Raw genomic sequence first — 17,903 nt, 5'->3', positions numbered from 1 at the left:
GGATCAGAGCTAAAATTATTATAGAGGTGGCTAGAGTCTACCCTACCAACTGTGAAGGGAATGAAGCAGTCGCAAGGAGCTTCTGTGCCAGAGATTCAAGCATTCCTGTGCGATGAGATGATGTCTGTAAATGTGGGCCTGGACCATCTGCATCAGGTGTTGTTTAAAATGCAGATCCCCAAGGTGCCATCCAGAAGACTCTGATACATTAAGTCTGGGGTGGGGCCCAGTAATCCGTACTTATAACAAGCACCCCAGGAGATACTGATGCAGGTGGTCCAAAGGCCACCCTTGGAGAAACACTGCCTTGGAGGTCATTATCCTGCTTAAATGAAAGGTCTTATTCCCTTCAGAGGACACCCTCTTTGAGTTTATGTTCTCTATGGAACCAAGCATCAGAGTAGCTAAATAGATGACTATATTCAAATGGCATGATAAAGCCTCCTCTTGCCATGTTCCTTGAAATTCCAATATATGTCCTATAAACTTGGTTGGCTGCAAACCCTAATCCAGAGATTAAGGGGAAACGGGCCTTCAGTACCCTGAGTCAAGAAATTACTGGGGCCTTGTTCTAAACCCTCGGGGCCACGGTGAGAACCAAGCACATTGATTACTACTGTTAGTAACTCTAATGTGACCAAATCAACACTAATGATAAAGGTGCCAATTCCATAGAGCACCACTGGATAGCCAGAACGCCCACCCTGTGTGTGTAAGGAGAGCAGTGAAAACAGGCCAACTTATCACCCATATCAGGTTAGAAAGTCTTAACGCTATCATCTTTTTATTTTAAAAATATTTTTATTCTATGATCAAAAGATTTCCAGTGGCTGAACATGGTGGCTCATGCCTGTAATCCTAGCACTTTGGGAGGCTGAGTCAGGTGGATCACGAGGTCAAGAGTTCGAGACCAGCCTAGGCAACATGGTGAAACCCCATCTCTGCTAAAAATACAAAAATTAGCTGGGCATGATGGCGCACACCTGTAGTCCCAGCTACTCAGTTGGCTGAAACAGGAGAATCACTTAAACCCGGGAGGCGGAGGCTGCAGTGAGCTGAGATCACTCCACTGCACTCCAGCCTGGGTGACAGAGGAAGATTCTTTCTCAAAAAAAAAAAAGATTTCTGGTTAAAATCTACTGTTTTGATGGGTGTTCAAATAATTTCTGAGACATTTCCCCCCATTTTAGCACTATACAAACAGTAATATTATGTGGTTCCTCTAATAATGTGGATAATCACTTGTATTTATACGGTTTCTTAGAGTTTACACAGTGTTCGTCAAGCTGGTCTTCATAACCTTTCTGTACTACAGTGAGGACAAGGCTTTTCTCAACTTCACATTAGAGGAAACTAAGGCTCAGAGTGGCTAAGTGGCCTGCCCAAGGTCAATGGCTTATAAGCAGCCAAATATGAAACCTAACACAGGCCAGGCACAGTGGTTCATGCTTGTAATCCCAGCACTTTGGGAGGCCAAGGCGGGCAGATCACAAGGTCACGAGTTCAGGAGATCGAGACCATCCTGGCTAACACGGTGAAACCCCATCTCCACCAAAAATACAAAAAATTAGCCGGGCGTGGTGGCAGGCACCTGTATGCCCAGCTACTTGGGAGGCTGAGGGAGGAGAATGATGTGAACCCAGGAGGCGGAGCTTGCAGTGAGCCGAGATCGCGCCACTGCACTCCAGCCTGGGAAACAAAGCGAGAATTTTTCTCAAAAAAAAAAGAAAGAAAGAAACCTAACACAGGTCTTTTGATTGCAAGTGCCTTCAGTAACTCCAAGCACTTAGACAGGACTGGCACCCAAAGAGATCAATGCATACAGAATGTTATATATATGTTGGAATACTAGTCATCCATAAAAAGAAATGAATTAATGGCATTCGCAGCAATTTGGATGGAATTGGAGACTATTATTCTAAGTGAAGTAACTCAGGAATGGAAAACCAAACATCAAATGTTCTCAGTCATAAGTGGGGGCTAAACTATGATGATGCAAAGGTATAAGAATAATACGATGGGCTTTGGGGACTCAGGAGGAAAGGGTGGGAAAAGGGTGAGGGATAAAAGACTACAAACTGGGTTCAGTGTATACTGATTGGGAGATGGATGCACCAAAATCTCACAAATCACCACTAAAGAACTTACTCGTGTAACCGAATACCACCTGTTCCCCAAAAACCTATGGAAATAAAACATTTTAAAATAAAACATTTTTAAAAGAATGTTCTAGAACTGAATTACTCAGCTAGAACCAACTCAGCTAGAACCAACATGGCTCCTCTGTTTCTGATTCCCAACTAAGAATGTTACCAAAAATTATGTTCTAGATTTCAGAAAAATAGCTAAATCAGAACAAGACAAAATATTGTTAGATAATACATAATGCCTTGGAATACAGTAGTAGTCACCTGGGAATACAATATTGAAATAAGTTAACCACAAAAATGAATTGTAAGACATATGAGTAGTTGAAGAATTTGTAGCTCTGAATGTTTGTTTTTGCCACTCAACTCCATAATTGCTCTAGAAGACATTTATATTTATATTCTGGTTGCAAATGGCAGATATCAACCCAAACAACCTTAAGTTTTAAAAGGGGAAGAATTGTATTGGTTAGCTAATTAAACTAGTAATTAACTGGAGAGTCTTCTGTCACGGCTAGATCAAGGACTCAAACAATATTATCAAGCCTCTGTCTCTCAATATATGTAATCCCTTGGCTCTGATTTCCTCTGAATTGACTTCACTCTCAGGCATGATCTCTGGCAGCTCAAGCCTTACAAAAGTTTACCAGCCCCAGAGAAAACTTTTCGTTTCCAATTGTTCCAGTACAAGTGTTTTACTCACCGTACTTCCAGCTAGACATACAGTTAGGCCCACACAAACCACTTGCATTGAAAATTGAAAAAAGAGTGGTTCCCAGAGGAAAACCAGGATTCAGTTATGGGAGGGCAATGAATGCCCTGCATGCACACATAAGAAATGCCCCCACAGAAGGCCAGGTGCAGTGGCTTGTATCTATAATCCCAGCACTTAGGGAGACTGAGCTGGGATGATCACCTGAGGCCAGGAGTCTGAGACCAGTCTGGGCAACATAGTGAGACCCCATGTCTACAAGAAATAAATTCTCTTTTAATTATCAAAAAAGGAAATGTCTCACAGATGTTATCATCATCCCCATTTATAGATCACAAAACCATGTCCTAGAAAAGTTAATTGAACTGTGTTGGTTCACATAGAAAATAATGGATCTGAAAACCAAATCCAGTTCTGCATGACTCTAAAATCTATTCTCCTTCTCCTCCACCAAATGGCCTTCACTTCAGTGCCAATCAGAAATCTGGGATTTAGACACTGTGATCCTTCATTCGCAACTACATCACATTAAAAATAGTCCTTAGTCTCCAGGAACTGTGTGATTCACACCATAAAAATTTTCTCCATCCTCAGATTTTGGCTCAATCCGTCAATGCTTCCTCAGGAATTCCTTGCCCAACCACCCATCTAGACCAAATCTCCAAGCTCTTACAGTATGATATACCTCTCTTTTTAATATTTGCCATTATTAAGATAACACGTTTCTGAAATAACGTGATTAATGTCTACCTTCACGCTAGACATGAGAACAGGAATCATGTCTGGTTTTCTGCATGTTTATAGTCCCCAAACCGAACACACTACCTATGTATTTGTTGAATGAATGAATGCATCTATTATAAACAACGCTTTTCTAAAATATGTATGTGAATTTTGGACAAGCGCTAGTGACCAGCATTCAGTAAAAATAACAGCTGATTAATTTTCAAAGAATGATGGTAAAAGCAAGGAAAGGGGATTTAGACAAAATACATTCTACTGTTCTATGTCCAAGTATTTTAGTCTCCTATAGGTGATAAGAAGAAGGGGAGGGGAGAGTTGGGGACAAGAAAGGTCTAACCTTTTCATCTCATGACTAGAATCTACTTGCTAACTATAATTGAAACTCAGGGTCAATCTTAGAGGTTATGGACAGTTCCTATATATTAAAACAGTGGTTCTCACACTTTAGCATGTATTAAGAGATATCTGGTCAGGTGTGGTGGCTCATGCCTGTAATCCCAGCACTTTGGGAGACCAAAATGGGAAGATCACTTGAGCCCAGGAGTTCAAACCAGCCTAGGTAACATAGTGAGATATCACACCCCCCTACACACCGCCATCTCTACCAAAAAAAAAAAAATAAAAAAAAAAAAAAAAAGCCAGGCATGGTGGCACATGCCTCTAGTCCCAGCTACTGGGGAGGCTGAAGCAAGAAGATCACTTGAGCCCAGGAGGTCAAGGATGTAGTGAGCCATGTTTGTGTCACTGCGCTTCAGCCTGAGCAACAGCAAGACCCTATTTTGAGAGAGAGAGAGAAAAAGAGAGAGAGAGAGAGAATCTGAGACAATTATGAAAAATGTATAATCCTAAGACCTACTCTGAACTGAGTTTCTGATTCTGGTCTGACTTAAAGAATGTAGCTACATATTAACAACCTAATCCGCCCCCTCACCCCACACACACACTGTCTAATAATAAAGGCAGCTGCTGTCATCCACTCTTTTTTTTTTTTTTTTTTTTTTTTTTTTTTGAGATGCAGTTTCACTCTTTCTGGCAGGCTGGAGTGCAGTGGTGCGATCTCAGCTCACTGCAACCTCTGCCTTCCCATTTCCAGCGATTCTCCTGCTTCAGCCTCCAGAGTAGCTGGAATTACAGGAGCCTGCCACCATGCCCACCTAATTTTTGTATTTTTAGTAAAGAGGGGGTTTCACCATGTTGGCCAGGCTGGTCTCAAACTCCTGACCTCATGATCCGCCTGCCTCATCCTCCCAAAGTGCTAGGATTACAGGCGTGAGCCACTGCGCCCAGCCCGCCACCCGCTCTTTAAGGAACATTATTTCAAAGCATTCTCTAGTTTAAACAAGTGACTGGAAATGAGCTAAGGGTTTTTAAAGGTGTATCTGAGGTGCAGCCACCTTTAAAATAAAACCTTGCTGACTGTTCCCTCAGAAGTCCCAACTGTCTGTCCCATGATTCCATGAGAAGGTACCTACCCTCTGAAAATCCCAAGGATGGGAAAAACATAGTCCTTTATGCCCTTCTCTCCAAAGTGCACTTTCAGATATCTGCTGGTTGTTTAAGATCACTAGATTTTTATGCTTTCTGTTGTAGGCCAGGCTCTCTGACAAGGATGGCTGACTTTCTCACTTCTAACATGCATTCCAGGCTCTGCCGTGCCTTTATTACAACAGTGCTCGCTGCCTCCTTAGTTTTTCGTCAACAAAATACAGTTTTAAAAGAATTCTATGACAGAGGAACATGCATTTCATTGGGAATGGCTTTTACTGAGTGTGGTCTTGTGGAAGTGTAAAAAATAAATGTAAAGCTTTCCAAATCTTTGCAATTCTCCCACCATTCAAGCGCTCTAGAAAAACTGAGGTTCCCCAAAAAATTTCCAATAATCAGAATCATTCAAAGAGAAATCATTCTTTCTCCCCTCCTTTATTTCCTAAAGTACATTGCAAAATCCTAAATCAAGACGCTCCCAATAAACCAACTCAATTTGGTTTACCAACTCAAACCAGTTCAGTTTGTCGAGAGTGACTTTAGCAATATAACCAGAAGAGGGCATCAGCATACAGCTCTCCAAGAAGGACGCCACTGAAATAGAAAAGGAAAAAAAAAAAATCAAAAAGCCCAAACCATGTAGTAATAGTAAATGCATAAATCTTGAAATAACACCCTTCTGTTGTGATTTTTTTTTTAATCTCAAGTGAGTGTCGGCAACTCTGTTTGGCCAATCACATTAACAAACTATGTCATCTCTCATGTTGCCAGATGAGAAATGCCAGGTTAAAAAAAAAAAAAAAAATCTGGCTGGGCACGATGGCTCACGCCTGTAATCCCAGCACTTTGGGAGGCCGAGGCGGGCGGATCACCTTCGGTCGGAAGTTCGAGACCAGCCTGACCAACATAGAGAAACCCCCTCTACTAAAAACACAAAATTAGCCAGACATGGTGGTGCATGCCTATAATCCAGCTACTCAGGAGGCTGAGGCAGGAGAATCACTTGAACCCAGGAGGCGGAGGTTGCGGTGAACCAAGATTATGCCATTACACCCCAGCCTGGGCAACAAGAACAAAACTCCATCTAAAAAGAAAAAAAAAAAAAAATCTCCATATAACCATTCCAGCAATATCTATGATCATTGTCATGCAAAGGGTCACAGGAAATCTGTTATCCCTAGAATCAATAATAACAAGTTGGAAAGGCCTGGTGCTATACTTGGAATACCCTGTAAATTTTGGGGGTAAAACCTCTTGATTGGATTGTATGTACTCAACTTTCTAGAACCAATCAGAGTCAACTAGTGAATGTCCATTATATGGCAGATTTTGCTCATGGGAGTGAAAATACAATCAAGACATATGACTACCTAGACCTGCCTTCAATGAATTTATAATCCAGTAGGTAAATCCACCTATTGAGCTACGCTATATTAAAATGCATGTCGAATGTAAGGAAGCTGCCTGTAAAAATGCATATGTATATGAAGTGTTTGCTCTATGGGTATCACACATGGTATGTAAAACTCAATTCTCTAGCAACAATAAGATGCCGGTAAATACAAATGAAGACTCTGAGGCTTAGAGAACAGACAGCTTTAACAGAACTGGGATGGGACCCCAGGCCCATGGAACCCCCAGCCTACACTCTTATCCTTCCATTTTAGGAGAAGAGTATGTTATTGGTTATTTTATTTATTACAAGTAATTTATATGTGTTTCTTTATGAAAATACTCTCAGTGACCCAGCCTTAGGTTTCCCCCGGCGTTGCGATATAAGGAAGAAGTTCTGCAAACCCTTTACATTATGAAGAAACCCAAGTGGGGCAGTAAAGTTTCCATCAGGAGCCAACAGAGGGCAGCAACAGACAAACCAACTACCAAAAACATCCTCCTGCGGACACTCTGCATCTCTCCACTGGGACCCTCACGCCTCAGACAGTGGGGGAGATGCATGTAGCGCTCAAGAACGTCAACTTCGTATCACCATTAAAACAGCAAAAACAAATCTCACTGTAGAAGAGGCTAAAAATGTCCCCCGCTGGGATCAAAGTTCACTTAGAAAGTGTCTCTTTTAATAAAGGAAACTAAGGGATGAGGGATGTGGCACTCCTTCTCCAAGACATTTGACATCCATGGATAGTAAATATGCCTGAGAGCTTTTAGCCCAAAGCTGGGAGGATGCTTGCTTTCCCACGGGCTCCTTGCAGACAAGCCAGATGTAGAAATGCTAAGTATATGTGCTGGGTCTGGATGCACTAGAGCGACAGGGTCCTGAAGGCGGGCCTGCAGCTGTGAGCACACGCCCTGCACTGGCATGGTTTGTGTCGATGGAGTGAGGGCTGCCATTAGGGCACCAGTGACAACAGCCACGCCACTGGGGGGGCTGAGGATTGCTCTACTGTGACTGGCACCTAGCGATCAAGCACTCATTGCTTGTGACAGCGTGTCACTCCTGCACTTGTCTGAGATGAAAAGACTTCAAAGCAACCAAAGTACTCCTTCAGCAGGAAGAAGAAAAGGATGAAACACGTAGATTGACGCTGATCAAAATGGTGCAAAAAATGAAATACTAAAATAAAAAGGCATGAATAAATGAATGTCTAGCCTCTAACTTCTGACCAAAAGGCCCATGTTGTATCTGCAAGCATAGCAGTCTCAGCCAAGGCCACAGTTACATTAGGTAGAACATACAAAATTGCTGTCATTTAACCACTTTTGACCTACAAAAATGGCAATTGCATGTAGCTTAACCCAATTATATTAAAAGCAATAATGATAATAGCTAATCTTCATCAAGCACTTACTAAGTGCCAGGAACAGACTCTAAGTGCATTCCACATGTGAACTCATTCAGTCTTCACAATAAGCCAAAGAGGTAGGTTCTAAGGTTGTATCCAGTCTACAAACGAGGTTATAAAGGACCAGAGAGGTTAAGTAACATGCTCAACGTCACACAGCCAGGAGGTAGCAAAACTCAATTTGAACCCAACCACTCAGTCCAGATCCTCAGAGGAGAGAACATGGGGGAGGGTTTTTTGGAGAAGACAGGCTCTAGGGGTCAATCTCACAGTCTGCTTTTCCTTAACAGGTCAGTCAGTACACATTTGCTATGTGCAGTTATCGGGAGAAGAAAGCGGAGCCTCAGGAACTTCTACAATTGGATGGCTACACTGTGGATTACACCGACCCCCAGCCAGGTACCCACCGACCCTCAAGGCCACGAGCCCACAAACCCTCAGCCTTCCCAAATCAATGGTCACCTAATAATTGCTGGGCACTTATTCCATGCTAGGCACTAAGTCAATTTACTAAGGGTTTCAGCTGTCAACGGCACAATCCCTGATATTATGCCGTTTCCATCCCAGTTGGTTAAATGCCATCCTAACCTAGGGTTTTGGTTTTACTCAAGGGATTCTCTAATTTAAAACCAAAAAGGAAGAGCATTTTTCTTTTACCTACCTGTATCCACATGAAATATGGACTCCACCATACAATGCTTAAAAAAAAAATTCTGAAAAAGAAGTAGTCCTACATGTACACCAGAGAGAGAGAGAGAGAGAGAGAGAGTGTGTGTGTGTGTGTGTGTGTGTGTGTGTGTGTGTGTTGTTTCACCAGTGATGTGTGAGCTTGGCAGGTTTCAGTGACCAAGTGAGCCTGCCCAATATATCCATATTCCCTAACTACAATTCAAGAGCTCATAAGGTTAGCTGGCAGCACTTGAAAACCCTCCCTAAATGTCTTTTTTCCTGTGAAGACACCAATCCACAAGCAGAGACAATGAAGCCCTTAAGCCTTATGTAACTAAGAAAACTACACAAACGGTAGTATTTCTTAAAAGTTCTACACTGCATAAGTTCTACATCCTGCCCCCTCGCACCTCTCCCCCTACCCATTTTATCTTTTTCCCAGAAAAAAAAAAAATGAATAGAAATCAGCCTCAAAGAACCTTCAAAATGGGAGGGGGGTGTGAAATCATTTCAGCATATTAATGAACAACAAGCACCAACAGCCCTCTCCCGGAGAAGTTTATTTTTATGCCAAATCTGCACAAGGAAAGCATTTCCAACCATACTGCATTATTTGGCCCAAAACCTTTTTTTCTACTCCCATATTGCTCTTCCACATGCAACAAAATACACAAAAAAGAAAAACAGAGTTTGAGAGAAGATGGAGTGCTAACCTGAAAAGGTATGGCAGGGAAGACCTTGAGCCCAGCCCACTTAGTAAAATTAGCACCCTCAGAATCTCAACCGAGCGACTGGGCCCAGCCCCACCCCTTCGGACTTTCATATGTTATTTGCATCCTGCCGGAGCAGAATACAGAGCTGACCACATAAGGCATGAATTAAATGCTCTGCCTGGAAATCCTTCATAATGAGTAGAACCAATGAGTTGGAAACAAACAATTTCATGCAACTTCTCATGGAAAGGATGGGGCTCCTGCCTTAGGAAACCACTCCTTAGGGCATTCTGTGATGGTCTGTGTTCTTCTTAAGTCATTGGGTTTCCTTAAGAAAAACAGATTCAGTCCTCCTTAGGACTTTTATTTTTAAGTAGAAGGCTGGGGTGAGGCGTGGTGGCTCACATCCGTAATCCCAAGGCGAGGGGATTGCTTGAGACCAGAGTTCATGACAAGCCTGGGCAACAGAGCCGGACATCATCTATACAAAAAAATTTAAAAATAACCAGGGCATGGAGGCACACACCTGTAGTCTAAGCTACTAGGGAGGCTAAGGTGGGAGGATTGCTTGAGCCTAGGAGTTGGAGGCAGCAATGAGCTATGATTGCACTGCTGCACTCCATCCTGGGTGACAGAGAGAGACTCCAACTCAAAAAATAGAAAGAATTGTAAAAATTAATAAATTTTAAAACATAAAATGGGAAGCTAAAGGGCCAGTATGAGAAGGGAAATCAATACCATCTTATGACAATAATTCCTTTTAAGCCAGTTCATTTTCCTTTCCCCCCAGTGTGATTGTATTTAGCCCTCATGGTAATCCCACAAAGTGGATAAGACCGGGATCATTACCCCATTTTGTAAATGAAGAAGCTGAGATTCTGAGATATCAAAGGCTATTGTTTGAGACTGCCTGGTGGCTGAGCTGGAACTCCGGGTCTAACCCATGTCATGCTTTGGCATTTGCAATAAAGCATAGCTGCATGAACAGCTATAGCAAAGCTATGGTTGTTACTTTATCAGATGAAAGCAAAATTATCTTCCCTCAGTGGGGAGGGCAGGAGTGGAGAGAGCTATTCTATCTACATGTGTAAGGAGTAACTGTGCACATATATTTTTAAAGCTTATTTCTTTTTAAATCGATCCCATAGGATATAATTTATAAATTTCCTTACGAAAGATGTAAGTGGAAAGATGTAAAATGTAAATCAATTATGTACTTGAGAATAATAAGCAGCTTCCTCTATCTTTCCATGTGCTAAGTCCTATTTATTCCCCAAGTAATGTTTGATTGAAAACGGAGACTTAAATTCTCCCAGTTGTCATGGGAAAGTCTAACTTGGCACGGTGGCTCACGCCTGTAATCCCAACACTTTGGGAGGCCGAGGCGGGCAGATCATGAGATCGGGAGATGGAGACTATCCTGGCTAACACGGTGAAACCCCGTCTCTACTAAAAAAATACAAAAAATTAGCTGGGTGTGGTGGCGGGTGCCTGTAGTCCCAGCTACTCGGGAGGCTGAAGCAGGAGAATGGCATGAACCTGGGAGGTGGAACTTGCAATGAGCAGAGACCATGCGCCACTGTACTCCAGCCTGGGCGACAGAGCAAGACTCCATCTCAAAAAAAAAAAAAAAAAAAAAGTGATTATTGGCCAGGTGCGGTGCCTCACGCCTGTAATCCCAGCACTTTGGGAGGCTGAGGTGGGCAGATCACTTGAGGTCAGAGGTTCAAGACCAGCCTGGCCAACATGGTGAAACCCCATCTCTACTAAAAATACAAAAATTAGCCACATGTTGTGGCACATGCCTGTCATCCGAGCTACTCGGGAGGCTGAAGCAGGAGAATCGCTTGGACCTGGGAGGCAGAGGTTGCAGTGAGCCAAGATTGCACCACTGCACTCCAGCCTGGGCGACAGAGAGAGGCTCTGTCTCAAACAAACAACAAAAAAGTAATTATTAAAAATAAATGTTCCTGAGCCCCACTTCTAACCTGTGAACCAGAAAGAGGAAGAGGTCAGAATCTTTGTATTTAAATAAGCACTGCAGGGGATTCCTGAACATTTGCCAGCTGGAGAGCCAAGCATTTTAACCAATGTCCTCAGATTTGAGGAGTCTCCTCAACTGCTCCCTGAAAGGTGAGTGTGCAAATGGGGAGGACTTCAGACTCTATCTCTCTCCCTCTTTCTCTTGATTTTATCCCGGTTGTCAGTGGACCCCACTGGTGGTGATTTTATGGGCTAAGAACCCCTGTGGCCTATTGCTCTCTGCCGTGGAAGGGAGGGACGCAACCAAATATTGTTGCCTTAGTACCAGCCTACAGTCTAGGTGGTTCCCCCTGACACAAGCATTTTCACTAAATAAACTCTACCTGTTTGGGTCCTTGATGTTTAATTTGGTGAATTGGCAATGTAAGTTTCACTTACAAGCTACTCCTTTTAAGCTAAAACTAAAAATGCTTCACTTTACCTTTCCCTGTGTATGGTTTGGAAAGTTTGAGACAATCTCTCAATTTCTATCTGATTAGATAATGAAGTCTTCAAATAAAAGAATATTAATCCAGAATAATTCAATGCCACAGTTTATCAAACAACTAAATTATTCTTACATGATTCATAAAGACCTTTTTTACCCTCATAAATGGACCTCGGCCATGCAAGTTGTTGGAAGTGAAATCCGTTTCTCCTAGAGAGCTGGCCAGCATTCCTTTGCCTGGTCTGCCTCCATCTATTCCCAGACGTGTCTTTGTCTTTGACCTGTGGGACTGTGCCCTCGTTCTCCAAGGAGAGCCCATGCAAGGTCACACATCACATTCTTCAGATTCAGTCCCCAGGAATTGTTGCTTTTTCTAAGACTGATGGCCTTGCAGCACATGTGGGTCTTCACTTTGTGGATGTTCACTTTGCTTTCTCCTCTCTTGGCTCTCTTTCATCTGTCGCTGTTCTATCTCCTTCTTGCTTTCTTTGGTGTGTCCTCAGCCTCTGGTGCTTTCTGAAAAAGCCCTGTTGCTTTCTGCTGCTGTGCTTGTCATTGCTGCTGTTGCTTTAGATGTTTCTCTTTGCCCTTACTCACTCCAAAATTAGGCTTCATTTTATTGTTCATAATGACTCTTAAGAGAGCTGTTAGTGAGGGCCAGGCCCTGGATTCATGCTTTGGTGCAGTGTAGCACAATGGTTATAGTCATCAGCTCTGGAGTCAAACAGCAGAGGTCAAAAGCCAGCTCTGACACATACAAGCCAGTTTTGTGTCCATGGGCTAGTTACCACCTTCCCCATGACTTAGTTTCCTCATCTATAAAAATGGAATAACAGTACTTACATCATAAGGCTGTTGGGAGGATTGAATAAAAATATAAAAACTTCCTCATGTCTTTCCATCTCTACATCTAAATAACTGCACAGTGGAGAGGGCTGTCCACTTCCCCAAAGTAACTCCATGAACTGACTTTCTGACAGTAGCTCCAGAAATACAGTATCCCCACCCCAGCAGCAGACCCTGGGGGAGGGGGAAGGCTTGGGGCTAGTAAAAGTGATGCCTGGTCATGTCTGTCCTGGCATTCCCTGACTGTAGCAAAATAGCTTATTCCTAAGGATACCACGAGACTAGGCTACAGGTCTATTGATCCTCTCTTCCTTTTAACTCTTTATTGCTCACTTTTCAGGCTTAAAGCAACTCTCAGAGCTCTTCTTCCTCCTCCTTCCCCTTCCAGAATTTTCCTTTTTATTGTGCTGTTCATTAGGTTTATCAGGTTTTCCCAGCTTGCTAGCTACACATCATCGTACCAAATTACGTATTTTAAAACTTTCCATACAAAATTAAGCAAAATAGTCCCTTATAATAAAAGCCACCAAAAATCTTTTAGTAAAGCTTTATTAGTGTGATATTATCAGACCCTCCATATAAAGAGGTAGCTATTTATTATCCTAAATCCCTGGCCATTCCAAGTGCAAAACTACCAACAGACACCCGTGCTTGCAGCATAGACACCTCAATAAATAGCACAATGAAGAAGTCTTAATGTTACCAGAAATCTTTTCCAATGACAAATATCAAACAGATTACTGGCTGGACCTCATTGGAAATTTGAGGATGCTAATCACTCATTCATTCCCCTCTTAGTTTTTAATAATTGAGGAGGTGATGAGGAGCCTGATGAAGATATGAAGTATTATTTCCAGCTAGAGAGTACCCAGTGATCTAAAACACAGGCTTCTGGAATATGTTGATGGACACAACGTAGCTTTGGCCCGAACCCAAAGAGAAGTTTCCACCTACTTCTCTCTAAATTTTAACCTTGAGAACTGCCCATGGAAACAGATGGATCTAGAGCATATTCATTTATTAAACAATTATTTGTATACCCACTATGTGCCATGCACTATTCTAGGCACCAGGGATACAGCAGTAAGCAAAACAGACAAAAACTACCTGCACTTATGAAGCAAAGCAAATTATGTAGTTTGCTAAAAAGTAATAAGAGCAATAAAGAAAAATTAAGCAAGATAAGAGATAGGTCACAAGAAGTGGAGGTCAAGGAAGGTCTCAACAGGAATGTGATGTTTAGGAAAAGACACAAAGGAGATAAGGTGTGAATCATGCAGATACCTGAAAGAAGAGTGCTCCAGGCACAGAGAAAAGCAATTGCAAAAGTCCTGAGGTGAGCACATGCCTGAGTGTTCAAGGAACAGCAAGAGGCCAGTGTGCCTACAATGAAGTGAGTACATGTGTGCATGGAGGGAGAGAGAGAGTATTAAGAGAGGAGGTTAGAGGTGGCAGAGGAACAGTTCATGGGGGCCTTTCAAGCCTTGTCAGAACCAACGCTTTTCCTCTGAGTGGAACACAGAACTGCTGGCAGGTTTTCAGCAGAAGAGTAACATGACCTGACTCTAGTGCTAAATCCAGGACTCTGGCTGCCTTGTGAGGACAGAGGCAGACAGGTCAGATAGGAGGCTATTAAAATAATCCAGGGATGATCGTGGGTACATTTGTGATGGCCGCAACTGGAGATGGAAGAAATGGTCAAATTCTGGTAATGTCCTAACGGTAGAACCATCAGAATTTCATGATTCATTGGAAGTGGGCAGTGAAAGAAAGTAAAGAGTCAAAATTGACCCCAAGATTGGGGGCTTGAGCAGCAAGAGAGATGGGCTCAGCTTTGCTGAGGAGGTCAGGGAGAAAGACCAGTGTTGGGTTTCACAAGCTTGGGATGTCTATCAGATATCCATGGGGAGAAGTCAAGAAAGATATTCAAGCCTGGAGTCCAAGGGAGAGGTTCAGGTTGGAGGGAGAAATGTGACGGCCATCAGCGTACTCATGGTACTTAAAGGCTGGATGGCATCACCACGAGAGAGGGTGTAGCTAAAGAAGAGAAGAAGGGCAAGGACGGAAGGCCGGGGCATGCCAGCATTTAAAAATCAGGAAGAGGAGGAGCCACCAGAAAAGACTGAGGAACAGCGGCCAGGAAGGTAGAAGGAAAGTAAGGGTTCCAGAAAGCTAAGTAAAGAAAGCATCTTGAAGAGAGGGGAGTGCAAATGCTGCTGATAGGTGGATGGGCCCAATAAAATGAGGACTTTGAATGAGTCATTGGATTCAGCAATGTGGAGGTCACTGGTCATTCAACAATGTGTCCACTGAAACCTGGACAAGTTTCAGTGAGGCAGCAGCCTGATTGGAGGCGTTGTAAGGCAGAAAAGGAGGGGAGAGACCCTTGCTACTCAACATGGGGTCCTCATACCAGCACCATCTGCATCATCTGGGAGCTTCTTAGAAATGCTGCACCTCAAGCTCAGTTCCAGACCTACTGAATCAGAAGCAGCATTTTAACAAGAGGCCCAGGGGATTCATATGGGTACTAAAATTGGAAAAGCCTTGGTAGAGATTTCCCTTCATTGTAAAGAGAAGAGCAATAGGACAGTAGCTGAAGGAAGAGATGGGGTAAAGAAAGGTTTTTGTTGTTGTTCTGTTTGTGTGTAAAGATAAGGGAGAAAGTAGTATGTTTATAAGTGTCCCCCAAGCAGGCAGCCTGCTTGACGGTTCTATCCCCATCAGGACACAAAAAGGTAAGATCCAGGCTCAGAAATACTTCTTCAACATCACGGTCCCACTCTGTGGCCAAGTGAGTCTCAGATTTCCCATCCTAGGTTAATTGCTACCCCCGTTCTTCCGTCCCAAGGAAAAGCAGCAGAAACTGCTCTTTCAAGGACTGAGTCCAGTTGAGAACATCACAGCTCAGCTTAGTAGAAGTTGTTACTCCCTTTTCTTCCAGGTTTGGAGGGTGGCCGAGCCTTCTTCAATGCCGTCAAGGAGGGAGACACCGTGATATTTGCCAGTGACGATGAACAAGACCGCATCCTGTGGGTCCAGGCCATGTACCGGGCCACGGGGCAGTCACACAAGCCTGTGCCCCCGACCCAAGTCCAGAAACTCAACGCCAAGGGAGGAAATGTGCCTCAGCTGGATGCCCCTATCTCTCAATTTTGTAAGTAAATATGCCATTTTACAAAAATAGCTCAGTAAAGTAAACCTTCCAAAGTTGAATTAGAAAACCTAGTTGCTTTTGTATTTAAAATTTATAAAATCATGTTTCCTGAAAACATATAGTGAATTCAGGGGAAAAGTTGGGACAAATGTTAGATGAAAGTAATTTTAAAGTGCAATACTTGACCTTCTCCCACAAGGACTAAATGAAGGAAAGTGTATTTTAGGTGAATTTTTATCTCTGTTTTGGTGAGAGTACAGAATTCACAGCCAAACATGTATTTGTTTGAGTCCTTCAAATATAGTAGATTATGTATGTCCTTGCTTCATTTCTTCCTATTAAAAGTAATTTAAAAATAGGGTTGATTTGAAATCAACTTAAATCTGCAATTTAGAACCATTTAAAAATAAATGATGACATTATCACATGCAGTGGAAAAAAAAAAAAAAAACAAACCACAAAACATGGTACCTAAAATCCCATTCCGAGCTAAAATACCAGAGACCCAAAAATGAGACTGTCTCCTTAAACAGCCCCAGTTCATATTCAAGTTTTTTCTCCTCTTACCTCTGCGTACATTTAATTTCTTGTCCCTTTTCCATGTCTTCTTGCTACCTAAAATGGCTTTTATCTATCAATACTTCTGATACACAGGGTGAGGTGAAAGCCAGTACATGTTTGGAAATATTTATTAAAACAAAGAAAATGGAGATATAAAGTAATTCATTTTTGTTCCAAACATTCATTCTAAATAGAGTCTTTTGCTTTACCCTGAATATCAAGTCAATTAGAGATAACACGGGTACAAGTAATTTTTAGCAATAATCATGATGATTTATTACTTTAGTATGGAACTCACTCATTCATTCTAGGTCATTGAGCAACTGTCTAGAAATCAGACATGTTAATGAGAGGGACAGACAAGGTACCAGCTCTTATAATACCTGCATCCCAATGGGGAGGCCTAGATAGTAAACAAGTGAACAGATAAATAAGAGAGCTTCAGACACTGGTAAATACCATGAAGAATGTCATTTAGTGGTGACTGAGTGAGAAGGAGAGACATTAGACAATCAAAGAAGTTTTCCCTGAGTTTCAGTTCAGATGATAGGTAGTCAGCCCCACAAATATTTGAGGAAAGAGAATTGAAGCTGAAGGAAAAGCAAATGCAAATGCAGAGACTTAACCTCTAACACAGTGCTTGCACGATCTCTCCTCTGTTGCTCTTAAACAGAATATGAAAGTGGGTGGAATAATTTTGCAACTATAACTACTAAATAGAGGTAAACTTGCATTTCGGTGAATTCTACTGCCATGTCCATTTCTGTCCAACAAGACTATATTCTTACATCTTGCAACACCCTTGTTGATCAGGAAATACAACTTCTTTTGGATCGCAAATTCTATTTATCGGATGCTCCCAGGAATTCCTGTCCAGTACTGATGGTGATGCATGCCCTTGTGGAACAGTGTAAATAATCATATAATTGCTGTGAGTTTCCACACAGAAAATCATGAAAGAATAACAAAGATTGGGGTAAGACTTGAGGGAAAAGGAGTAGCCTTCTGCCCACACCTACCACCAAGTTCTCCACTGTTGTATTCTCTAACATCTTCCTGCATTTAGGTTTACTTGAGAGCAGTAAAGAGAGTAATAGTTATTAGTTGAGATAAATCATACCCAGTATTTGTTTAATTGTTGTGTTTTTTAAAAAAAAAAGTAAGACAAAAATCCCTCCTTTCACCTTGCCCAACATGCTCCTTTGTAACACATTTGGAAACAGCACATCCTATCATAAGCTCTTGAAAAGGAATTACCTGTGTATCAGAAAAAAATTCTAACTATAATCACCATTCAAATCAACCTCATAAAGCATGTATCTCAGGTGATATTTGGAAAATACTGGTCTTATTTCCAAATAATCTTCATTTCTTCTAAAGTCATTTCACCCTACATTCAGTGTCTCTGTTCTATCATCTGCCCAGATTAAGAAACTGCTACATAGTTTGCTATTGACCCCACTTTTTCCTCACCAGTATAAGACGAAGGACATTCAGGAGTAAAATTAGAGACAAGACACTGATTAAAAAAGAAAACCTGTGATGGAAGGTGCTGAAGAAGAGATGTCTCTTCATGGAAATGCATGGGGGCTCTTGAT

General features: G+C 42.2%; 1 protein-coding gene across 13 annotated transcripts in view; it reads left to right on the top strand.

Moving 5' to 3' along the window:
• The window catches only part of CADPS (calcium dependent secretion activator), a 483,238-nt gene that overhangs the window by 312,959 nt on the left and 152,376 nt on the right, over positions 1 to 17,903 (top strand). For all 13 annotated transcript variants that reach the window (XM_050781204.1, XM_050781210.1, XM_050781212.1 and 10 more), the window contains exons 10-11: positions 8,180 to 8,288; positions 15,532 to 15,744. In XM_050781204.1, the coding sequence (XP_050637161.1) occupies positions 8,180 to 8,288; positions 15,532 to 15,744 (322 nt within the window). The remainder of the gene's footprint in view (positions 1 to 8,179; positions 8,289 to 15,531; positions 15,745 to 17,903) is intronic.

Source organism: Macaca thibetana, chromosome 2 (assembly GCF_024542745.1).
Source record: "Macaca thibetana thibetana isolate TM-01 chromosome 2, ASM2454274v1, whole genome shotgun sequence".
Classification (NCBI taxonomy): Eukaryota; Metazoa; Chordata; class Mammalia; order Primates; family Cercopithecidae; genus Macaca; species Macaca thibetana.
The sequence above is the reverse complement of the archived record's forward strand: the minus strand, read 5'-3'. Positions and strand labels throughout refer to the sequence as shown.